General features: G+C 36.6%; 1 protein-coding gene and 1 long non-coding RNA gene across 9 annotated transcripts in view; one reads left to right on the top strand and one right to left on the bottom strand.

Annotated features, from left to right (window-relative positions):
* SLC41A2 (solute carrier family 41 member 2) overlaps positions 1-23,916 on the top strand; it is a 154,838-nt gene that overhangs the window by 75,118 nt on the left and 55,804 nt on the right. For all 8 annotated transcript variants that reach the window (XM_054528177.2, XM_024257548.3, XM_009248176.4 and 5 more), the window contains 2 exons: positions 17,464-17,611; positions 22,571-22,650. In XM_054528177.2, the coding sequence (XP_054384152.1) occupies positions 17,464-17,611; positions 22,571-22,650 (228 nt within the window). The remainder of the gene's footprint in view (positions 1-17,463; positions 17,612-22,570; positions 22,651-23,916) is intronic.
* Positions 13,625-18,992, bottom strand: LOC129049335 (uncharacterized). The gene is made up of 3 exons (XR_008512373.1): positions 18,892-18,992; positions 14,890-15,050; positions 13,625-13,908 (listed from the first exon to the last, which is right to left on the bottom strand). It is a non-coding gene; the product is annotated as an uncharacterized LOC129049335 (long non-coding RNA).

Below are 23,916 nucleotides of genomic sequence, written 5' to 3'. Positions count from 1 at the left end.
ACTGCTAGCGCAGCAGTCCAAGATCGAACTGCGAGGTGGCAGCGAGGCTGGGGGAGGGGCGTCTGCCATTGCTGAGGCTTGACTAGGTAAACAAAGTGGCTGGGAAGCTCAAACTGGGTGGAGCCCACCACAGCTCAATGAGGCCTGCCTGCCTCTGTAGACTCCACCTCTGGGGGCAGGACATAGCTGAACAAAAGGCAGCAGAAACTTCTGCAGACTTAAACGTCCCTGTCTGACAGCTTTGAAGAGAGCAGTGGTTCTCCCAGCACGGAGTTTGAGATCTGAGAACAGACAGACTGCCTCCTCAAGTGGGTCCCTGACCCCCAAGTAGCCTAACTGGGAGACACCTCCCAGTAGGGGCCAACTGACACCTCATACAGCCGGGTGCCCCTTTGAGATGAAACTTCCAGAGGAAGGATCAGTCAGCAACTTTTGCTGTTCTGCAGCCTCCGCTGGTGATACCCAGGAAAACAGGGTCTGGAGTGGACCTCCAGCAAACTCCAACAGACCTGCAGCTGAGGGTCCTCACTGTTAGAAGGAAAACTAACAAACAGAAAGGAAAAGCATCAACATCAACAAAAAGGACATCCACATCAAAACCCCATCTGTAGGTCACTATCATCAAAGACCAAAAGTAGATAAAACCACAAAGATGGGGAGAAACCAGAGCAGAAAAGCTGAAAATTCTAAAAACCAGAACACCTCTTCTCCTCCAAAGGATCACAGCTCCTCAGCAATGGAACAAAGCTGGATGGAGAATGACTTGACGAGTTGACTGAAGTAGGCTTCAGAAGATTGGTAATAACAGACTTCTCCGAACTACAGGAGGATGTTCAAACCCATTGCAAGGAAGCTAAAAACCTTGAAAAAAGACTAGATGAATGGCTAACTAGAATAAACAGCATAGAGAAGACCTTAAATGACCTGATAGAGCTGAAAACCATGGCATGAGAACTACATGACACATGCACAAGCTTCAGTAGCCAATTTGATCAAGTGAAAGAAAGGGTATCAGTGATTGAAGATGAAATGAATGAAATGAAGCAAGAAGTTTAGAGAAAAAAGAGTAAAAAGAAATGAACAAAGCCTCCAAGAAATAGGGGACTATGTGAAAAGACCAAATCTACATTTGATTGGTGTACCTCAAAGTGATGGGGAGAATGGAACCAAGTTGGAAAACAGTCTGCAGGATATTATCCAGGAGAACTTCCCCAACCTAGCAAGGCAGGCTGACATTGAAATTCAGGAGATACAGAGAACGCCACAAAGATATTCCTCAAGAAGAGCAACCCCAAGACGCATAATTGTCAGATTCACCAAGGTTGAAATGAAGGAAAAAATGTTAAGGGCTGCCAGAGAGAAAGGTCAGGTTACCCACAAAGGGAAGCCCATCAGACTAACAGTGAATCTCTCAGCAGAAACTCTCCAAGCCAGAAGAGAGTGGGGGCTAATATTCAACATTCTTAAAGAAAAGAATTTTCAACCCAGAATTTCATATCCAGCCAAACTAAGCTTCATAAGTGAAGGAGAAATAAAATCCTTTACAGACAAGCAAATGCTGAGAGATTTTGTCACCACCAGGCCTGCCTTACAAGAGCTCCTGAAGGAAGCACTAAACATGGAAAGGAAAAACCAGTACCAGCCACTGCAAAAACATGCCAAATTGTAAAGACTGTCGATGCTATGAAGAAATTGCATCAATTAATGGGCAAAATAACCAGCAAACGTCATGACGACAGGATCAAATTCACACATAACAATATTAATGTTAAATGTAAATGGGCTAAATGCCCCAATTAAAAGACACAGACTGGTAAATTGGATAAAGAGTCAAGACCCATCAGTGTGCTGTATTCAGGAGACCCATCTCATGTGCAGAGACACACATAGGCTCAAAATAAAGGGATGGAGGAAGATCTATCAAGCAAATGGAAAACAAAAAAAGTCAGGGGTTGCAATCCTAGTCTCTGATAAAACAGACTTTAAACCAACAAAAATCAAAAAAGACAAAGCCATTACATAATGGTAAAGGGATCAATTCAACAAGAAGAGCTAACTGTCCTAAATATATATGCACCCAATACAGGAGCACCCAGATTCATAAAGCAAGTCCTGAGAGACCTACAAAGAGAGTTAGACTCCCACACAATAATAGTGGGAGATTTTAACACCCCACTGTCAAAATTAGACAGATCAATGAGACAGAAAGTTAACAAGGATATCCAGGACTTGAACTCAGCTCTGCACAAAGTGGACCTAATAGACATCCACAGACCTCTCCACCCCAAATCAACAGAATATACATTCTTCTCAGCACCACATTGCACTTATTCCAAAATTGACCACATAGTTGGAAGTAAAGCTCTCCTCAGCAAATGTAAAAGAACAGAAATTATAACAAACTGTCTCTCAGACCACAGTGCAATCATTAGAACTCAGGATTAAGAAACTCACTCAAAACCACACAACTGCATGGAAACTGAACAACCTGCTCCTGAATGACTACTGGGTAAATAACGAAATGAAGGCAGAAATAAAGATGTTCTTTGAAACCAATGAGACCAAAGACATAACATACCAGAATCTCTGGGACACATTTAAAGCAGTGTGTAGAGGGAAATTTATAGTACTGAATGCCCACAGGAAAAAGCAGGAAAGATTTAAAATTGACACCTTAACATCACAGTTAAAAGAACTAGAGAAGCAAGAGCAAACACATTCAAAAGCTAGCAGAAGGCAAGAAATAACTAAAATCAGAGCGGAACTGAAGGAGATAGAGACACAAAAAACCCTTCAAAAAATCAATGAATCCAGGAGCTGGTTTTTTGAAAAGATCAACAAAATAGATACACTGCTAGCAAGACTAATAAAGAAGAAAAGAGAGAAGAATCAAATAGACGCAATAAAAAATGATAAAGGGGATATCACCACCAATCCCACAGAAATACAAACTATCATCAGAGAATACTATAAACACCTCTACTCAAATAAACTAGAAAATCTAGAAGAAATGGATAAATTCCTGGACACATACACCCTCCCAAGACTAAACCAGGAAGAAGTTGAATCCCTGAATAGACCAATAATAGGCTCTGAAATTGATAGAATAATTAATAGCCTACCAACCAAAAAAACTCCAGGACCAGACGGATTCACAGCTGAATTCTACCAGAGGTACAAAGAGGAGCTGGTACCATTCTTTCTGAAACTATTCCAATCAATAGAAAAAGAGAGAATCCTCCCTAACTCATTTTATGAGGCCAGCATCATCCTCATACCAAAGCCTGGCAGACACACCACAAAAAAAAGAGAATTTTAGACCAATATCCCTGATAAACATCGATGCAAAAATCCTCAATAAAATACTGGCAAACCGAATCCAGCAGCACATCAAAAAGCTTATCCACCATAATCAAGTTGACTTCATCCCTGGGATGCAAGGCTGGTTCAACATATGCAAATCAATAAACTTAATCCATCATATTAACAGAACCAAAGACAAAAACCACATGATTATCTCAATAGATGCAGGAAAGGCCTTCGACAAAATTCAACAGCTCTTCATGCTAAAAACTCTCAATAAACTAGGTATTGATGGGACATATCTCAAAACAGTAAGAGCTATTTATGACAAACCCACAGCCAATATCATACTGAATCGGCAAAAACTGGAAGCATTCCCTTTGAAAACTGTCACAAGGCAGGGATGCCCTCTCTCACCACTCCTATTCAACATAGTGTTGGAAGTTCTGGCCAGGGCAATCAGGCAGGAGAAAGAAATAAAGGGTATTCAATTAGGAAAAGAGGAAGTCAAATTGTGCCTGTTTGCAGATGACACGATTGTACATTTAGAAAACCCCATTGTCTCAGCCCCAATCTCCTTAAGCTGATAAGCAACTTCAGCAAAGTCTCAGGATACAAAATCAATGTGCAAAAATCACAAGCATCCCTATACACCAATAACAAACAGAGAGCCAAATCATGAGTGAACTCCCATTCAATCTCTTTGCATTAAAAAGAATAAAATACCTAGGAATCAATCTCAATTGCTTCAAAGAGAAGAAACTACCTAGGAATCCAACTTACAAGGAATGTGAAGGACCTCTTCAAGGAGAACTACAAACTACTGCTCAACGAAATAAAAGAGGACACAAAGAAATGGAAGAACATTCCATGCTCATGGATAGGAAGAATCAATATCATGAAAATTGATGGGGATGCCATCCCCATCAAGCTACCAATGACTTTCTTCACAGAATTGGAAAAAACTACTTTAAAGTTTGTATGGAACCGAAAAAGAGCCCACATTGCCAAGACAGTCCTAAGCCAAAAGAACAAAGTTGGAGGCATCACGCTACCTGACTTCAAACTATACTACAAGGCTACAGTAACCAAAACAGCATAGTACTCGTACCAAAACAGAGATATAAACCAATGGAACAGAATAGCGCCCTCGGAAATAATACCACACATCAACAAGCATCTGATCTTTGACAAACCTGACAAGAACAAGAAATGGGAAAAGGATTCCCTATTCAATAAATGGTGCTGGGGAAACTGGCTAGCCATATGTAGAAAGCTGAAACTGGATCCCTTCCTTACACCTTATACAAAAATTAATTCAAGATGGATTACAGACTAAAACCATAAAAACCCTAGAAGAAAACCTAGGCAATACCATTCAGGACATAGGCATGGACAAGGACTTTATGACTAAAACACCAAAAGCAATGGCAACAAAAGCCAAAATAGACAAATGGGATCTAATTAAACTAAAGAGCTTCTGCACAGCAAAAGAAACTACCATCAGAGTGATTAGGTAACCTACAGAATGGGAGAAAATTTTTGCAATCTACCCATCTTACAAAGGGCTAATATCCAGAATCTACAGAGAACTTAAATTTACAAGAAAAAATCAAACAACCCCATCAAAAAGTGGGTGAAGGATATGAACAGACATTTCTCAAAAGAAGACATTTATGCAGCCAACAGACACATGAAAAATGCTCATCATCGCTGGCCATCAGAGAAATGCAAATCAAAACCATAATGAGGTACCATCTCACACCAGTTAGAATGGCAGTCATTAAAAAGTCAGGAAACAACAGGTGCTGGAGAGGATGTGGAGAAATAGGAACACTTTTACATTGTTGGTGGGAGTGTAAACTAGTTCAACCATTGTGGAAGACAGTGTGGCGATTCCTCAAAGATCTAGAACTAGAAATACCATTTGACCCAGCAATCCCATTACTGGGTATATACCCAAAGGATTATAAATCATGCTACTATAAAGACACATGCACACATATGTTTATTGCAGCACCATTCACAATAGCAAAGACTTGGAACCAAGCCAAATGTCCAACAATGATAGACTGGATTAAGAAAATGTGGCACATATACACCATGGAATACTATGCAGCCATAAAAAAGGATGAGCTCACATCCTTTGTAGGGACATGAATGAAGCTGGAAACCATCATTCTGAGCAAACTGTTGCATGGACAGAAAACCAAACACCGCATGTTCTCACTCATAGGTGGGAATTGAACAATGAGAACACTTGGAGACAGGGTGGAGAACATCACGCACTGGGGCCTGTGGTGGGGTCGGGGGGACGGCGGAGGGATAGCATTGGGAGAAATACCTAATGTTACTGATGAGTTAATGGGTGCGGCACAGCAATATGGCACATGTATACATATGTAACAAACCTGCACGTTGTGCACATGTACCCTAGAACTTAAAATATATATATATATATAAAATACAGGTATATTATTTGCAGATTTGGGTATTTAAATTACCATTAAGTCATTTATAACACATTTTTCAGCTGCTTGCAAATACCAGATATCTCCTCAGTTAAAGACAGTGGTAAGAAAGTAAGAAAGAGAATGCCATTGAAGAATGTTATCATGATAAACATGGCAATTGTTATAATGTTACAGAGTTAAGTACTATGAGATTCCAGAAGATAAACAACTATTGAGGAAAATAATGCACACTGACGTTTACGATTTTATTTAATTAATTAATTAATTTTTTGAGACAGAATCTTGCTCTGTCACCCAGGCTGGAGTGCAGTGGTACGATCTTGGCTCACTGAGACCTCCGCCTCTGGGGTTCAAGTGATGGTCGTGCCTCAGCCTCCTGAGTAGCTGGAACTACAGCTACTACAAGCGCACGCCACCATGCCCGGTGAATTTTTTGTATTTTTAGTAGAGACGGGGTTTCACTGTGTTGCCCAGACTGGTCTCAAACTACTGAGCTCAGGCAACCTGCCCGCCTCGGCCTCCCAAAGTGCTAGGATTACAGGCGTGAGCCACCATGCCCCACCTAAAATTTTATTTTTTTAAATTATACAAGGGATAAACTCTCCTTATAAAAGACTTAATCATAATGTGTTGCCATCTGAAGCTTTCAGTATTTTGAATGTTATATAGTGATGCATACATAATTTAACTGGATCAAGAAATAAAAAAGTAAAATGGAATGTTACTATCACAGATCATGATTTTGAAAAATAATATTATTAAATATTGCTTAGGATTTTCTAATCCTTGTCTTCTGAAAGTTGACTCAAAGTAATTCAAGATGAATTAACCAAAATAGTCTTTTACATTTTTTCTGTATCATTGATTCCCCTAAAAAGATATTTTTTGTGTTACAGATCAATCCCATAGTTAATTTCTTAAAGGTATTTCTAATGTGTCTGTGTTCAGATTGCTAAAGTGTCTGCTCTGTGAGCACTAGGGGGCCTCCTAAGATCAGCAGTTGGATGCCTAATATTTTTATTCTGAATACAAAGATTAGGAATAGGCACATTTAAATTCCAAGACTCCATTCATCCTGCTGAGAAGCTTCACTTTTGGAAACCAAGTTTATTTCCTGAACTATATTGAAAACACTTAGCAGTCTTTAGAGATAAAAAGAGGATTTTATGATTGCAGTAGGCTTTAGTTATAGAGGCCATGTATTATATAGTGCTCAAAGAACTGGACATTAAGAAAAGTCTTGTGGGCTCAATTCATCAAGAAGATATAACAATTGTAAATATATATGCACATAATATCAGAGCACCTAAATATATATATGATCAATTGTTAACAGATATGAAGGGGGAAATAGACAGTAAGACAATAGTAGTCGGGGACTTCAGTACCCCACTTTCAACACTGGAGAGATCATCCAGACAGAAAATCGATTAGGAAGCATTGGACTTGAACTACACTTTAGACCAAATGAACCTAGCAGATATATACAAAACATTCCATCCAACAGCAGCAGAATACACATTCTTTTCAAGTGCACATGGAACATTATCCAGGATAGATTATATGTTAGGCCACAAAACAAGTCTTAACAAAGAAGGCTTTGAGAAGATTGAAATTTAAGAAGACTGAAATCATATCAGGTATCTTTTATGATCACAGTGGTATGAAACTAAGAATCAATAATAGGAAAAAAACTGGAAAATTCAAAAACATGTGGAAATTAAATATCATGCTCCTGAACAACCAAGAAGTCAAAGAAGAAATCCTGAAGTAAATTAAAAAAAATATACTGAGACAAAAGAAAATGGAAACACAACATACCAAAACCTAAGGGACACAGCAAAAGCAGTTCTAAGAGGGAATTTTGTAGCAATAAACACCTGCATTTAGAAAGAAGAAAGATCTCCAATAAACAACCTAATGTTACACCTCAAGGAACTAGAAAAAAAAGAATAAAGTAAACCCAAAGTTAGCAGAAAGAAGGAGTTAATAAAGACCAGAGCAGAAATAAATCAAATAGAGAATAGAAAAACACATTAACAAAACTTAGTTGGCTCTTCTAACAAATAAGAGTGACAAAGCCTTAGCTAGACTAAGAAAAAAAAAGAGAAGACTGAAATTAAAAAATCAGAAATAAAAGTGGAGACCTCAGAAATAAAAAAGATCACTAGAGACGATTGAACAATTTTAAGGCAACAAATTAGATAACCTAGAGGAAATGGATAAATTCTTAGAAACATATACCTGCCAAAATTGAATGAGGAAGAAATAGAAAGCCTGAACAGACTAATAACAAATAGAGTTATTAAAGTAGTAATTAAAAGCCTCCCAACAAAGAAAACCCCAGGACCAGATGGCTTCATGGCTGAATTCTACCAAACATTCAAATAATTAGTACCAATCCTTATCTTCCAAAAACATAGAACTAGAGGAAATACTTCCAAACTCATTTATTTTTATTTTTACTTTTATTTTCAGAGATGGGGGTCTTGCTCTGTTACCCAAGCTGGAGTGCAGTGGCATGATTATAGCTCACTGCAGCCTTGAACTCCTTGGCTTAAGCAGTCCTCCCACCTCAGCCTCCCAAGTATCAGGAACTACAAGTGCATACAACCATGCCTGGCTAATTTTTAAATATTTTCTTGGAGACAGGGTCTCACTATGTTGTCTAGTCTGGTGTCAAACTCATAGTCTCAAACAGTCCTTCTGCCTCAGCCTCCTGAGTTACTGGGATTACAGATGTGAGCCACTGCACCCAACCCAGACTCATTTTATAAGGTCAGCATCACCTGATACCAATTTTCCAGACAAAGACACCACAAGAAAACAAAACTAGTGAGGTGTGGTGGCACATACCAGTAGTTCCAGCCACTCTGGAGGCTGAGGTAGGAGGATCACTTGAGCCTGGGAGTTGGAGTCCTGCCTGGGCAACATAGTGAGACCCCATCTCTAAAACAAAAGCAAAGACAAAAACGACCTAAATAACAACAACAAAAGAAATGAAAACTATAGGCTAATATTTCTGATGAACGCAGCTGCAAAAATCTTCAATAAAATACTAGCAAACTGAATTCAACAATACATAAAGAATATTATACATCATGACCAAGTGGGATTCATCCCAGGGATGCAAGTATGATTTAACATACACAGATCAGTAAGTGTAATACAGCACAGTGTGTTAAATAAAATATCTAGAAATAAATTTAACAAAGGAGGTGAAATATCTCTATGATAAAAATGATTAAACTTTAATGAAATAAATTGAAGAAGACACAAATAAATGGAAAGGTATTCCATGTTTATGGATTGGAAGAATTAGTATCATCCATACTACCCAAAGCAATATACAGATTCAATGCAATTCCTATCAAAATTTCAATGGCATTCTTCACAGAAATAGAAAAAATAATTCTAAAATTCATATGAAACCACAAAAGACCCTGAATAGCCAAAGCAATCTTAGGAAAAACAAAGTTGGAGGCATCACACTTCCTGATTTCAAATTATGTCACAAAGCTATAGTTATCAAAGCAGTATAGTACTGGCATGGGAACAGACAGTGGAACAGGATAAGAGAGCCCAGAAGTAAACCCAAGTATATATAGTCAAATAATTTTTTACAAGGGCACCAAGAAGACACAATTGAGAAAGAATAGTCTCTTCAATAAATGGTGCTGGGAAAAATGGATATCCACATGCAGAATAATGAAACTGGACCTTCATCTTACACGTACACAAAAATAGTTATCTTACACAACTAAAAATAGGTTAAAGACCTAAACATAAGGCCTGAAGCCGTGTAACTCCTAGTAGAAAACATAGGAGAAAAGCTTCTTGACATTGGCTTTGGCAATGATTTTTTGGATATCACATCAGAAACTCAGGCAACATTTGGCTGGGCGTGGTGGCTCACGCCTGTAATCCCAGCACTTTGGGAGGCCGAGGCAGGTGGGTCACAAGGTCAGGAGATCGAGACCATCCTGGCTAACACGGTGAAAACCCATCTTTACTAAAAATACAAAAAAAATTAGCCGGGTGGGGTGGCAGGCGCCTGTAGTCCCAGCTACTCGGGATGCTGAGGCAGGAGAATGGTGTGAACCTGGGAGGCGGAGCTTGCAGTGAGCCAAGATTGCACCACTGCAGTCTAGCCTGGGCAACAGAGCAAGACTCTGTCTCAAAAAAAAAAAAAAAAAACCAAACAAACAAAAAAACTCAGGCAACAAAAGCAAAAATAAGTGAGACTACACCAAATTTAAAAGTTTCTACACAGCAAAAGAAACAATCCACAAAGTGAAAAGACAAAGGCATCCTATGGATTGGGAGAAGATATTTGTGAACCATGTATTTGATAAGGAGTCAATATCCAAAATATATAAGGAACTCACGTAACTCAATAAAAAACACATAACCCAATTAAAAACTGGGCAAAGGACCTGAGTAGACATTCCCCCAAGAGCACATAAAAATGACAAACAAGTATATGAAAAGGTACTCAATGTCACTAATCATCAGAGAAAAGCAAACCAAAACTGAAATGAGATATCATTTTCACATCTGTTAGAATGGCTATTACCAATAAGATGAAAGATAACAAGTGTTGGCAAGGATGTGGAGAAAGGGGAATCCTTGTACACTCTTGGTAGAAATGTAAATTGGTGCAGTTTTATGGAAAACAGTATGGAGGTTCCTCAAAAAATTAAAAATAGAACTACTACATGACTCAGCAATCTCCCTTTTGGGTATATATCCAAAGGAAATGAAATCAGCCCTTCACAGAGATATTTGCACTCCCATGTTCATTGCAGCATTATTTACAGTTGCCCAGATATGGAAACAACCTAAATGTTCCTGATGGATGAGTAAATAACAAAATTGTAGTATATATACAATGGAATATTGTTCAGTCTTAAAAAAGGAGAATCTGCCGTTTGCAACAACATGAATGAACCTGGAAGACATTATGTCAAATGAAATAAGCCAGATACCGAAGTAAAAATACTGCATGATCTCACTTACATAGAGAATCTTTAAAAATATGTCAGATACACAGGAATGAAGAGCAGAATGGTAGTTATGGGGGATGGGGGTTAGGGTTGGAGGTGAGGCAGGAAATGTGGAGATGTAGATCAAAGAGTACAAAGTTGCAGTTATGTAGGATGAATAAATCTAGAGATCCAATGAATGTACAACATGAGGACTATAGTAATATTATATTATAACTAGAAGTTTGCCAAGACAGTAGACTTTAGATGTAATTACCACAAAAAAGTGGAAAGGGGTTAAATATCTGAGATGATGGATGTTAAATCACTTGACTATAGTAACCACTTAACTATATATCTAACCATATAACTGTAATATGTCTATGAAAACATCAAGTTGTACACCTTAAGTATGTATCAAAAAAAGAAAAAAGTTTATTCAACTACTTAGAATTCTGGGTATTCTGAAATGACTGAATACCCCCTCATGTCCTGTGAGCTTTCATACATGTACTAAGGCTCTCTGCATCCATGAAATTCAATGTGTGCTACTTTTCTTTTTTTTCTTTTGGAGACAAGAGTCTCGCTCAACTGTTGCCCAGGCTGGAGTGCAGTGGTACAATCTCGGCTCACTGCAACCTCCGCCTCCCAGGCTCAAGCAATTCTCCTGCCTCAGCCTCCCAAGTATTTGGGATTACAGGCACCCACCACCACACCCAGCTAATTTTTGTATTTTAGTAGAGAGGGGGTTTTGCCATGTTGGCCAGGCTGGTCTTGAACTCCTGACCTCAAGTGATCCACCTGTGTCGGCCTCCCAAAGTGCTGGGATTACAGGTGTGAGCCATCACACCCAGCTAATGTGTGCTACCTTTCTTTTGCTTCTGCTGAAATTTGCTCATTTCTGCTATTTGAAGTAAATGTGCAATTTTTCCCCTCTTCCTTTCCACTCCTCCAAAAAAGAATAAAACAAGCCTAAAGCTTTGTTTAGTCCAATTGACTTTATTTTTTGTAGTCATCCTGAGTAACTCTTTATTGCTTAATGGACAAAGTTAAAGTTTTTAGCCTGGTATTTAGGCCTCGCGGAAGCTTCTGCCTGCTTCTCCTGTTCCATACCTTTTACTCCAGCCAAACTCAGCTGTTTACTGATCTCATATACCATCAGTTTTTTTTTTTCCTTCTTATTCCCCTCCCTCAATTCATTCCTCATTCCCCTCCCCCAGTTCATCCTCTTCTTCCCATCAAGGCCAATCCAAATCCTTCTCATTTTTAAAGGCTACATTTATAGATTTTCCTAGTCTTAAGTGATCTTTTTTCTCCTCTGATTTCCTATAGCACTTAATTGACACTTCTGTTATGCTATGTTTAATGTGTGGCTGGTCATTATAGCTTTTTCTATAAGTGTTATACCTTCTCTTATGAGGATATAAGCTTCTTAAGGACAAAACTGTGTTCTTATTTTATTTCTTTGTAGCACCCTATAGTGCCATATACAAAACAGATGTTTAATAAACAGTACTTCACCAAATGCTTTATTCCTTTTGAAAGTACTCCAATTAATGTGATTAGAAGTTATTCAGAATGATTTTGGCACAGTAACTGTCCAATAACATAATAGATTGTAACAAAAAATCGTTTTGATGAGGATATAGTATTGGGGAAATATTGGAAGGATATCTTGCCTTAGCAGAAAGTATCTGGAAATTAGTACCACTATAGAAAAATAAAAATGGCAACACATGGCTAGAAAAGATCTATTTCAAATGGAAAAAGAAAGTTCAGAGAGTAATCTAAGCTCTGGATTCTGATATACTTTTATGTGGCTTGCAGGGACAATATAAAGGCATTTATACATTCGTATAGTAATCTTTAACCGTATAGTAATCTTTAACCATATAGTAATCTTTAAAAGCTATTAACAAGATTCAACATTGGGTCAGTAACTGGAATACATATATGTTCACATGATTGTTGCTCTTTCTGTTTGCATAAGTTCCAAGAAGATTTTAAAAATTCCTTTTCACATATTTATAACTGCATGGCTATCTAATTCTTGTGTGTACATGATATTTATTGATTTGAAAAAAATTATTAGATATTCTCTTTGTAGGCAAGATCTGAGAGGCAAAATGTTGATTGATTTTTCATTTTTCAAGATTAACTTTAAACAGATGGCTTAGCTGAAGCTGTAAGAGCAGTAGCAATTAGCCTCAGGTTACTGCATTCCTATGGAGACTAACAAGGATGCCACCTGGTTATTTACAGACCATTCTAGAATATCTCTGCCTTAATGTGGTGGTGTGAGTAGAATCTAAATTTATCTTGAATGTCTCTATGCTTGAGGGATTTTTAGCACAGTACCATCTTAGGTTAGAGTGATTTCTAGAATATCAGTTCCCTGAGAAAATTTAGATTGATTATTAAGGGGCATTTAGAAAAAAATCACAACTTACAGTGCCCATTGCTTTGTTGTTTACATAGAAACAGCTAATACATAAAAATTGTCAATCATAACAGCTACGTATTTCAGAATAATTTGGGGTGAGAATGATGAACACTATTAATGAAATGAATGAAATGATATAATAGCAGTTGGGAAATGCCGTCAACACTATAAAATGTGAAAACTGAATCACAAAAGATGCTAGTTATGTTTGCCAGTTAGGTGGCATCAGAGCAATTTGAACCACTTTAGCTGTGTTAATCTTTACTTTTCTGTAGTTTGCCTAAATCACAGAGTCAGTATTAATGTATATGGACATTTATTAGGCTTAAAATTCCAAAAAGTTTTAAATATGCATGTATTAGTTATCTATTGCTGTTGTAACAAATTAGCACAAACCTTGTGGCTTAAGACAATAGAAATGTTTTTTGGGTTTTTTTGTTTGTTTTATTTTTACAGTTCTGGAAGCCAGAACAATTACAATTAAGTATAAATTCAAAATGAGTTACATAGGAATAAAATCAAGGTGTCATCAGGGTTGGATCCTTCTGGTCTTGGGGAGAATCTGTTCCTTGCCGCTTCCATCTTCTGGTAGCTGCCTGCCGGTGTTCTCGGCTGGTAGCTGTATGACTCCAATCTCTGTTTCTGTGGTCACATTGCCTTCTCCTCTTCTGCAGCCAAATCTGCTCCTGCCTCCCTCCTATACCTGCAGTTATATTTAGGGGTCACACAAATAACCCAGGATAATATTCCCATCGCCAAATTCTTGACTTAATCATTTCTACAAAGCCCCTTTTGCCATATAAGGTAGCATTCACAGGTCCTGTGAATTATTAGTAGATTTATTCAGCCTACCCTAATACCCATTATGATATACCCAGATTTTAATACAAAATATTATTTTAACCAGGATCTTTTAAATGTGTTTTATTTAGAAGGAAAATGATTTTACATTTTAATATTAATGGGGAAGTTCATCGTTGGCTTTTAATTGACTATTTCCTCTTGTTGATTGTGTCATTAGTGGTTTTCTAAAAGTAATTCTTTAATTTTATGACATCTATAAAACACCAATACATCCAAAAAAGAGAAATGTTTGTAGCATCTCTTTTTATATATTTGTAATTTTCCCTACCTATCAAAATTGGATTAGAAGTTAGCCAGGAATAAGTTAGGAGGGTCCTGTAGAATTATCCATATGGTCTAATTTGGTGGGAATGGGCATGTTGGATTTGGCAGGTAATTGAAGTAGAATACATTTACAGTAAATCATTTGGAAATTTGGGTTTTATCATGGTTTTCCCACCTTTTTAACATTTAAAAAACTTTTATTTGAAGATAATTATATATTTATAGAATAGTTGCAAAAATCAAAACAGTACAGAAAAAAACCCTGCATACTCTTTATCTAGATTCACCTAAGGTTAACATTTTACCCCATTTGCTTTATCTTTTGTTCTCTCTCTTTGTCTATGTACGTGTGTATATCCTTTGTCTTTAATGACTGACATTTTTGAAGAATGTAGTCCTCCTTCCTGTTTTCCCCTCTGTGAGGATTTTTAAAAATTGGATGTAATTCACATGCCATGTAATTCACTTTTTTAAAGTGTACAATTCAGTGGTTTTTGGTATATTTATAAGGTTGTACAAGGATCACCGTGATCTAATTCCAGAACATTTTCATCACCTCAAACAGAAACGCTGGGCCTGACATGGTGGCTCATGCCTGTAATCCCAGCACTTTGGGAGGCTGAGATGGGAGGATCACTTGAGCCCAGGGATTTGAGGCTGCACTGAGCCAAGATTATGCCACTGCACGCCATCCTTGGTGACAAAGTGAGACCCTGTCTGTAAACAAAACAGAATACTTTAGCAGTTATTCCTCATCTCACCCCTCCTCTAACAATCACCAATCTACTTTCTCTTCGGATTTGCCTATTCTGGGCTTGTATGTAAAAGTAATCATTTGATATGTGACCTTTTGAGTCTGGCATCTTTCACTTAGCATAATGTTTTCAAGGTTCTTCACGTTGTCACATGCATCAGTTTTGAATCCTATGAAGTGCAGAGTAACATCCAATTGTGTGGATTAATGAAATGGCCAAGTAATAGTCCATTTATGGATATACCAAGTTTTGTTTATCTGTTCACCATTTGATGAACGTTTAGGTTGCTTCTACTTTTTGGCCGTTATGCATAGTGCTGCTATGAACATTCAAGTTTTTATGTAAATATGTTTTCCATTCTGTTGGGTGTACATGAAGGAGTAGAATTGCTGGGTCAAGTTAAACTCTGTTTAAGTTTTTAAGGAACTGCCTGCTCATTATTTTTAGTTTCTTGCCTAAGGTATTTTTTCTCCTCTTTCAAAATTCAGGGCAGTGATTCTGGGGTGGGTGTGGTAGGTGTGTTTTTCAGCTTCAGATGTCCTTCCAGAGATTTAATGTTGAGGATAACTTCTTTAAAGTCTAGCAGGGTGCTCCTCTCTTGACCTGGAATAAAATACTAAGATGATCTGACCTAGCAGAATAGTTCATTTGTGTTTAGTGGTTTTCAATGCATTTTGTTTTCTATTTAGTTCTATTAAAGAAATTATTGGCAACCTTAGTTGTTTTAGTAGATTGAAATGCTTCCTAACTGGGATGTTATTTATCCTTATCTATTGGCCTACAAGGAGAACTGGGAATCCATTCAACAGATAAAAGGTTTTTTTCATCTTTTAAAAAATCATGGAGAAAATGACACAATGTAGCATTAGTCATATTCCTTTAAATAGAAGAAAATATAAAAATTAATTTTATTAGTATAATTATTTTAAAGATGTGATGGCAAATCCATACAAAAGCTTAGGAGTAAAATTTGTTTAGCTTTATTTTAATATCTATAATAATTGCTTATTCCTACATGATATGGAAAAAATAAAAATTTGGGGTTTGTATGTAGTTCAAGCATCTTTAGTCATAGGTGAGAAGATCTTTAAATATCTTAAGCAAAAGAAAGAAAATTCAGTCAAAGATAAGAGTTGGGGTAAGGGTTGTAGCATTCTGTAACATCAAAAAATTAAGTAACATTTGACGTAGATTAAGTAATCTAAGGCTGTAGGCTACAGGACTGTGAGAAGATGTGATGGCAAATCCATACAAAAGCTTAGGAGTAAACTTTGTTTAGCTTTATTTTAATATCTATAATAATTGTTTATTCCTACATGATATGGAAAAAATAAAAATTTTGGGTTTGTATGTAGTTCAAGCATCTTTAGTCGTAGGTGAGAAGATCTTTAAATATCTTAAGAAGCAAAAGAAATACAAAATTCAGTCAAAGATAAGAGTTGGGGCAAGGGTTGCAGCATTCTGTAAGATCAAAATATTAAGTAACATTTGACTTAGATTAAGTAATCTAAGGCTGTAGGCTATAGGACTGCGAGGTAAACTCTGCCTTTAAGTTAAAAAGTACCTACTCTGCATAATAAGTTAATTAGAGTTATGGAGAAGAAGCCAGGAATATCTCTGATAATAATGAAACTTTGATCAGCTAAAATGATATTATCCAAAAAATGCCTTGAGATGATAAGACTTTCAATAAGGGTTATGCAACTTTTAACCCTAGGGAGATTTACAATTAAATATGAATTGAGAATCAAACCTAGTTTTTCTGTTTCATTTTGGAGCTTGGATATCTATTATCAGTAGACAACCAATATTTTATGGAATGCCTGTACTATAAGATCCCTATGGACAAAAATAATATCCTATTTACCTTTAGAGTTAAGAGCACTAACTTTGGTGTCAGATACATATTTTCTTCCGGCTCTCCCTATTTCCTCACTGTATTCTTAAGTTTCTAAGCCTCAGTTTCTTCATAAAATAGAAATGACAGTATCTATTTTATATTGGTGGGGACAATGAAATAAGATGACGAATGTAAAGCATTTAGCATAGTACTTGGTATATAGTAGGAGCCCAATAAATATTAGCTTTTTTACTGTTACTGTTCTTGTTGTTATTGTTATTATGCTATTTCCATGTAGGTTATGTAACTATTTTAGTAAATGTTTGTTGAATTAATGTGTTACTTTTCAGTTACATTGTTTAATATTTTTACCTTATTTACAGTTATAAATTTGTTTGAAGTTTATAGAAAATGTATAGCATGTTAATATGTTTGATAGTGTCATACCTTCTAGTAAACTTTGATAATTTAGATCTGCTGCATAGAAGAGAGATTTAAATGTTGTCTCTCTCTCTTTTTTTTTTTTTAATTTTAGAGACCTATTACTACATTCCTCCATTAGTTGGTGTATTTTTCTTGGCTCTAACTCCTATTTGGATTATAATAGCTGCCAAACATCCAGCCACAAGAACAGTTCTCCACTCAGGCTGGGAGCCTGTCATAACAGCTATGGTTATAAGTAGGTTAGTATTAAAATATGTGTGTGTGTGTGTGTGTCTGTCTGTCTTTGTGTGTCTTCTATAAGCACATATGTACATGCATATTAAAATAAATGAATTGCCTGTTTTTATTTCTTAGGTTAATTATTTTATATAGCCAATTCATTATTCTCCCAGGTATTATAACAAGGGATCTAAATGACAGGCATTATTAATGAAATCAGTAGACGTAAAGAACCTCATTTGGCTACCAATTTCAAACTTCTCTCCAAAGCCTTACCAGATTGAGTAAAATTTAGTGGTGTTTGTCTTTGTTTGTGTATGTGTATGTTAACCTGACAAGGACATTACTTACTCTGAGTATTAAGTTGCTCAGATGAGTATCATAAAGCCTTAGAAATGTATATTCCATTGGCTACTTCCATATCTAGGACTCTGATGACCTTAAAGATGTAATTAGGGACATATGTAAAAGATTTAGCTGCAAGCATCCTCATCACCCCAGAGTTTTTAATAACAAAAATAAATAGAACAACATAAAGGTCTTGCAATACAGTATTGATCAGATACATTATTATATAGTCACAAAATGGAGTATCAGCCATTAAAATAACATTGTAGCATTTCTATTGCTATGGAAAGAGTTTATTATACATCTGATGAAAAGAACAACCTAGAAAAGAGTATGAATTTCCTATTAAACATGGTAGATTAAGAAACATTTATTTTCCTTCCTGAAATTACTAAAAGGACAGTAAGAGAATAAAAATGCTATAAAACCACAAAGACAGAGGGGGAGCAAAGAGGGCAGCAGGTGAGAGATTTGACAACATTAGGAAGATAGGAATCAGATGAAGAGTTGTTAACTGAATGAGCAGAATGAAAAAAGCTGACACCTAACTGCCTATCAGAAGCAAGTCTCAGAAACCCAGAAAGAGGAATTAAAGGCATCAAGTACATCTGAAAGCTGCAATGAAGAAGATTGGTTGAAAGTTTAGGTAAGGAGCAATTAGATCCCCACAATCTTTCTCCAGCCTTAGCACCCATGTGACTGCCCCCTCACACCCTAGCAGAAGACAAGAATAACCTCTCGAGAGGCTAAATCGGAGAGGTTCTAGATTCAGAAACACCTGTACATGTGAGGATGTGGCTCAAGCACTGTATGAAAAATAGCAAGACTAAGTAAAAGTCTATGCACTGAACAATGAGAACCCTATCCCACTTCCTTTTCTTTGTATAATGCTGAAAGACAGCCTTTTACCCCCAGGCAAAAAATTAGATAATTCATTTCTGGGGAAACTTACCAGCACAAAAGATCAGATCTGCAGATACTAACCCTTGTGAGTCCTTTAATGAAAGAGCTACAAGCCCACCTGATTGTCTTCCATGAGTCCCACTTGCTGACAAACTCTGCCCATGTACACAGAGAGTTCCAAGTATGCCTTGCAGTGCCTCTTAAACAGGGCAGCCAGTAAAGGATTGCTAGACATTTCATAAAGGCCTCTAACATAAAAGACAGACGGAAAAAAAAATAGTACTCAAGGAAAGTACCATCAGTACTTTCAGCAAACTCTTATCAGTATCCTCAGATAAATAAGAGAAACTATTGCATAATAGCTATTGCATAATATTCATAATATGGGAATAGAATGCAAAAGAAGATTTGAAAAACACAAAGAGCTCTTGGGAATTAAAAAAATACATAAATGGCAGAAATAAATTATGTAGAAGAGTTGGAATATAAAGTAGAGGAACCCTCCTGAAAAGCAAACCATGAAGCAAAGAGATAGACAATAGGAGGTGAATGATAAGGAGAGAAAATTATCAAATAAATAATACAAGAAAATTCCCAGAACTGAAAAACACGAGCTTCCTGATGGAAAGCGCCCGCTAAGTACCCAGTGCAATAAATTAAAGTAGGTGGGACCCAAATCAAAGCATATTATCATGAATCCCAAATGTTTCCAGAGAAAAAATAAGTTGCATATAAAGCACTGGGAACCAGAATGATGTCCAGTAGCAACACTAAAATGATTCCTTTGAAATTCTGAGAGAAAATTATTTTGAACATAAAATATAGTCACAATATTAACCACGTGTAAGAGAAGACTAAAGAAATTTTCAGACAGGCAGGATCTCATGGAATTTACTGCCCCTCTACCCTTTTGTATAAAAAGCTGAAAGGAGGCGTGGTCTATCAAAATTAGGAAACAAATTAAGAAAGATGATGATACAGGAAAGAAGAAATCTATTCCGTGACAGCAAGTGGTTCATTTTTCTGTAATGTAGATTGCTTTTTTCCTGGAGGATTCAGGCAACAGGAGCCCATGAAATACTGGGATTTTGTTATAGTACATAGACCAAGATCCAAGGGGGTATTGGAGGGAAGGAACAGGATGACAGCTGTACATCAGGCCTAGACAGGCAACCATCCAGCTTGGCAGGAGGACAGGGGGCTTAAGGAGGGAGGTCTCTAAGAAAAAAAAAAAAAGTAGAATTGATGAGTTTGACTGTATTGAAAGGTACTTCATAAACTTAGTTACACATGTGAGGTTGAATTAGTAATAGGTACCTAAAAAGTGAAGAAAAATATGAGGCAAAGCAAAAAGTATAAGTGAGGATATCTAATAATACACTCTGTGGCTCAGCTATGAATAATGAAATTTCTGTTGTTATAATAAAGTCAACCCTAAGTATTTCACCAGAAATTATAACCAGATTAGCAGGATGGGAGGAGGAAGGGATTTGGGAAGGGATCAAAGTGGGGAGGGAACTGTAAGAGAGGTCAAATCCTCATCTGCTATAGTAGGAAGTCATTTGCTAAATGTCTAAAATTTAATATGAAGAAATAGCAGTATAAGCATGTTATTTAGAAAAACTAAATGCCAGAAGAAACTACTAAAGAAGTTAAAAAGAATTTCTAGTAGAGAGAAGGACCTGGAGGTGGGGCTAGGGACCATTATTTTATTATGAACTTTATGGTACTTTTATATACCTCTTTTTTTCTTTTTAGAGATTGTGTCTCGCCGTGTTTCCCCAGCTGAAGCACAGTGGCTTGATTGTAGTTCACTGCAGTCTCAAACTTCTAGGCTCAAACAACCCTCCTGCCTCAGTTTCTTGAACAGCCGGGACTACAGGCATGCACCCACCCAGATAATATTTTTACTCTTTTATAGAGACAGGGTCTCACTGTGTTGACCTGGCTGTTCTTAAACTGCTAGTCTCAAGCAATCCTCTCACTTCGGCCTCCCAGAGTGCTGGGATTACAGGCATGAGCCACCATGCCGGCTGTACTTTTACTTTTTTAATGACACACATCTATATGATAAAAATAAAATTTAATAAAAGCAAATAAAACTACTTTTATCATTTAATATTTATTTTAAAAAATGTATATAGTAAAAAAGCTGGGTTGCAGAGATGTCGGCCAATGGATTAAAAATTTTGGTTAGACTACAGGAACATATTCAAGAGATTTATTGTACAACATGGTGATGATAGTTTATAACAGTGTATTGTATTCATCAAAATTGCCAAGAGATTTTAGGTGTTCTCACCACAAAAGATAAGTATGTGAAGTAATGCCTAAGTTAATTAGCTCAATTTGGTCATTCCACAATATATACATATTTCAAAACATGTTGTATAGGATAAATATGTGCAATTTTTATTGTCAATTTAAATAGGTAACAAAATAAGTAAAAAAAAGTCTAGAAGCCTATATAACAGCATACTAACAGTGTAACTCAATGGTGTAACTAGGGTTGGTTTTTACTTTCTTCATTTTGTCTTTTCTAATTTTTTCTATAGTAACTTTTATCACTGGGCTTAACAGGAATCTTAAAAAATGTATTTTTAGCAATTGTTATGTTATATCCACAACATGATCTATATATTTTGTTAGGGAGGTTTATTTTTTGACTCAGAACTAGTTTGTTCTTGAAATATGTACTTTATTCTTTTAATTAGGGCTTAAAATGTTAAAATATTTCTAAAGAGGACTATTTTGGGACTCTACAGTGTACCTCTTTAATGAGAACGCCCACAGTTTAGGCCTATTAAGGCATAATTCCTTTATTTTACTAAAGAATTAAAATAATAAAGATTTGATAATTTTCTAATGTTAACTATCAGGTAAGAACATTTGGTCTGATATTTTGACAATCAATCCCATTCTGTGACAGCAGGTAGTTCATTTTGTTGTAATGTGGATGGCATTTTCCTGGAAGATCTGGGCACAGGATCCCATGGAATATTAGGACTGGCAATGTTTTATACTACATAGACCCAGAAACTGATGTTAACCAGTTGATAATGGCCTTGGAAACTTAGAAAAATCTCCAAGTTCCACTGACACATTAAGAGTGTGTAGCTTGCTACCATATAACGATATGTTAGTTTTCCAGATTTCTGTTCTCAAGATCAGCTCTTTCTGTGGCTATAACTCATTATTTTAATTTTCCAGTAATAAGACACATCCTAACAATATCTAGTTTTAACACAATAAAAATAACCTCTTTTATGCCTTGTTTATTTCAAATATGAAAACATACTCTTTTTTAAATTATTTTTTAAATTATAAGAGTGACCAATGGCATGGTTTTAAAAAATTAATAAGCACAGAAGGATATAAAATGACCGTCAGTCCCCTGTCACCCTCACCCCCAGAAATAGACATGGTTAATAATTTCTTGTATACTGTTCAAGACATTTTAATGCATTTAAAGCGTATGCTTTTTTTTTTTCACAAGTAGCATATCTTAGACATCAGAATTCTGAAATTTGGGGCTAGAGCTTATGCCATGTTTTATTTTCAACATTTTACTGTTGACATTGATTTTTACTTTGAATATTTTTCTTTTTGCTCTATTTTAAAATGTGTGAATATTTTATTTTAAAAAGGAGGGGTGTCTGTATGTACAGAATAACTTCAAGTATGTTCTCTTCCCTCTTCTCTAAATTATATAATTTTATCTCTTTCAGCATTGGGGGCCTTATTCTGGACACAACTGTATCTGACCCAAACTTGGTTGGGATTGTTGTTTACACACCAGTTATTAATGGTAAGAATTAGATATACTGTTTCATGATAATATCAAATCTTCGTATCCTCTTAGTCTTAGGTACTATTACAAGTCTTAGGGCTCAGATTCTTGAGGTCTGTCCTCCCATCCCAACCATTCTGCCTCCAACCCCAAGTTGTTGCTCACAGTGAAAATTACATTCCCAGGTCTCAACAGGCAGAATACATTTCTGAAAAGTAATCTTTCTTAATCTTATCATGAACTACTAGTTTGAGAGTCAGGTATACCTGACTTAAGATTAATGTGGCAAAATATGTTTCAGATTTTGTTTATTATTTACATTGGGATTATCGGCTATTGTATATTGTTTTGTTGTTCCTTTTGTCAATTTTTGTGGATAAATTAGAGACAGCTGGGTTTCAACCCTGCTTAAGTCCATTCAGTTCATTAAAATCTGGGGTGGGCACAGTGGCTCATGACTGCAATCCCAGTGCTTTGGGAGGCCTAGGTAGGAGGGTCACTTGAGGTTAGGAGTTTGAGGCCAGGGCAACATAGTGAGACCCCCATTTCTATAAAAAGTTCAAAAATTAGCCAGATGTGGTGGCACACACCTGTAGTCCCAGGTATGTCCTCAGGAGGCTGAGGCAGGAGGATTGCTTGAGCCCAGGAGCTGGAGGCTACAATAAGCCACTGCATGCTAGCCTGGGAAACAGAGTGAGACCCTGTCTTAAAAAAAAATAAAAGAGAAAAATCTATTGGTCCTCAGCTGATCCGTTTAAAAATCTGTCGTGTATTTTTTTGTTATCTATGAAATGGGAATTATAATACTTAAATTCACAGACATTTATGTATGAATTACATTTAATAAGATCATTTTAATCCAGTCTACCGGCTTCTGCGGTGACTGTCATTAAAGTGGATTTTTTTTTTTTACTTTAAGTTCTGGGATACATGTGCAGAACATGCAGGTTTGTTACATAGGTATACATTTGCCATGGTGGTTTGCTGCACCCATCAACCCATCATCTAGTTTTTAAGCCCCGCATGCATGAGTTATTTGTCCTAATGCTCTCCCACCCCTTGCCCCCCACCTGACAGGCCCTGGTGTGTGATGTTCTCCCTGTGTCCATGTGTTCTCATTGTTCAACGCTAAAGTAGATTTTAAGTACAGCCTAGACCAATATAATTTAAAAAGTAATTCTACTTGGGGAAAAACATGTCCCAGGATATACTACATATTTAATGTAATTTACTTTGCATATCTATGTAAAAAGAAAATATGTCATTTGGGCACGGTGGCTCATC

The sequence above is a fragment of the Pongo abelii genome, chromosome 10, assembly GCF_028885655.2.
Source record: "Pongo abelii isolate AG06213 chromosome 10, NHGRI_mPonAbe1-v2.0_pri, whole genome shotgun sequence".
Taxonomy (NCBI): Eukaryota; Metazoa; Chordata; class Mammalia; order Primates; family Hominidae; genus Pongo; species Pongo abelii.
Note: the sequence above shows the minus strand (reverse complement) of the source record. Positions and strands in the feature narration are given on the sequence as shown.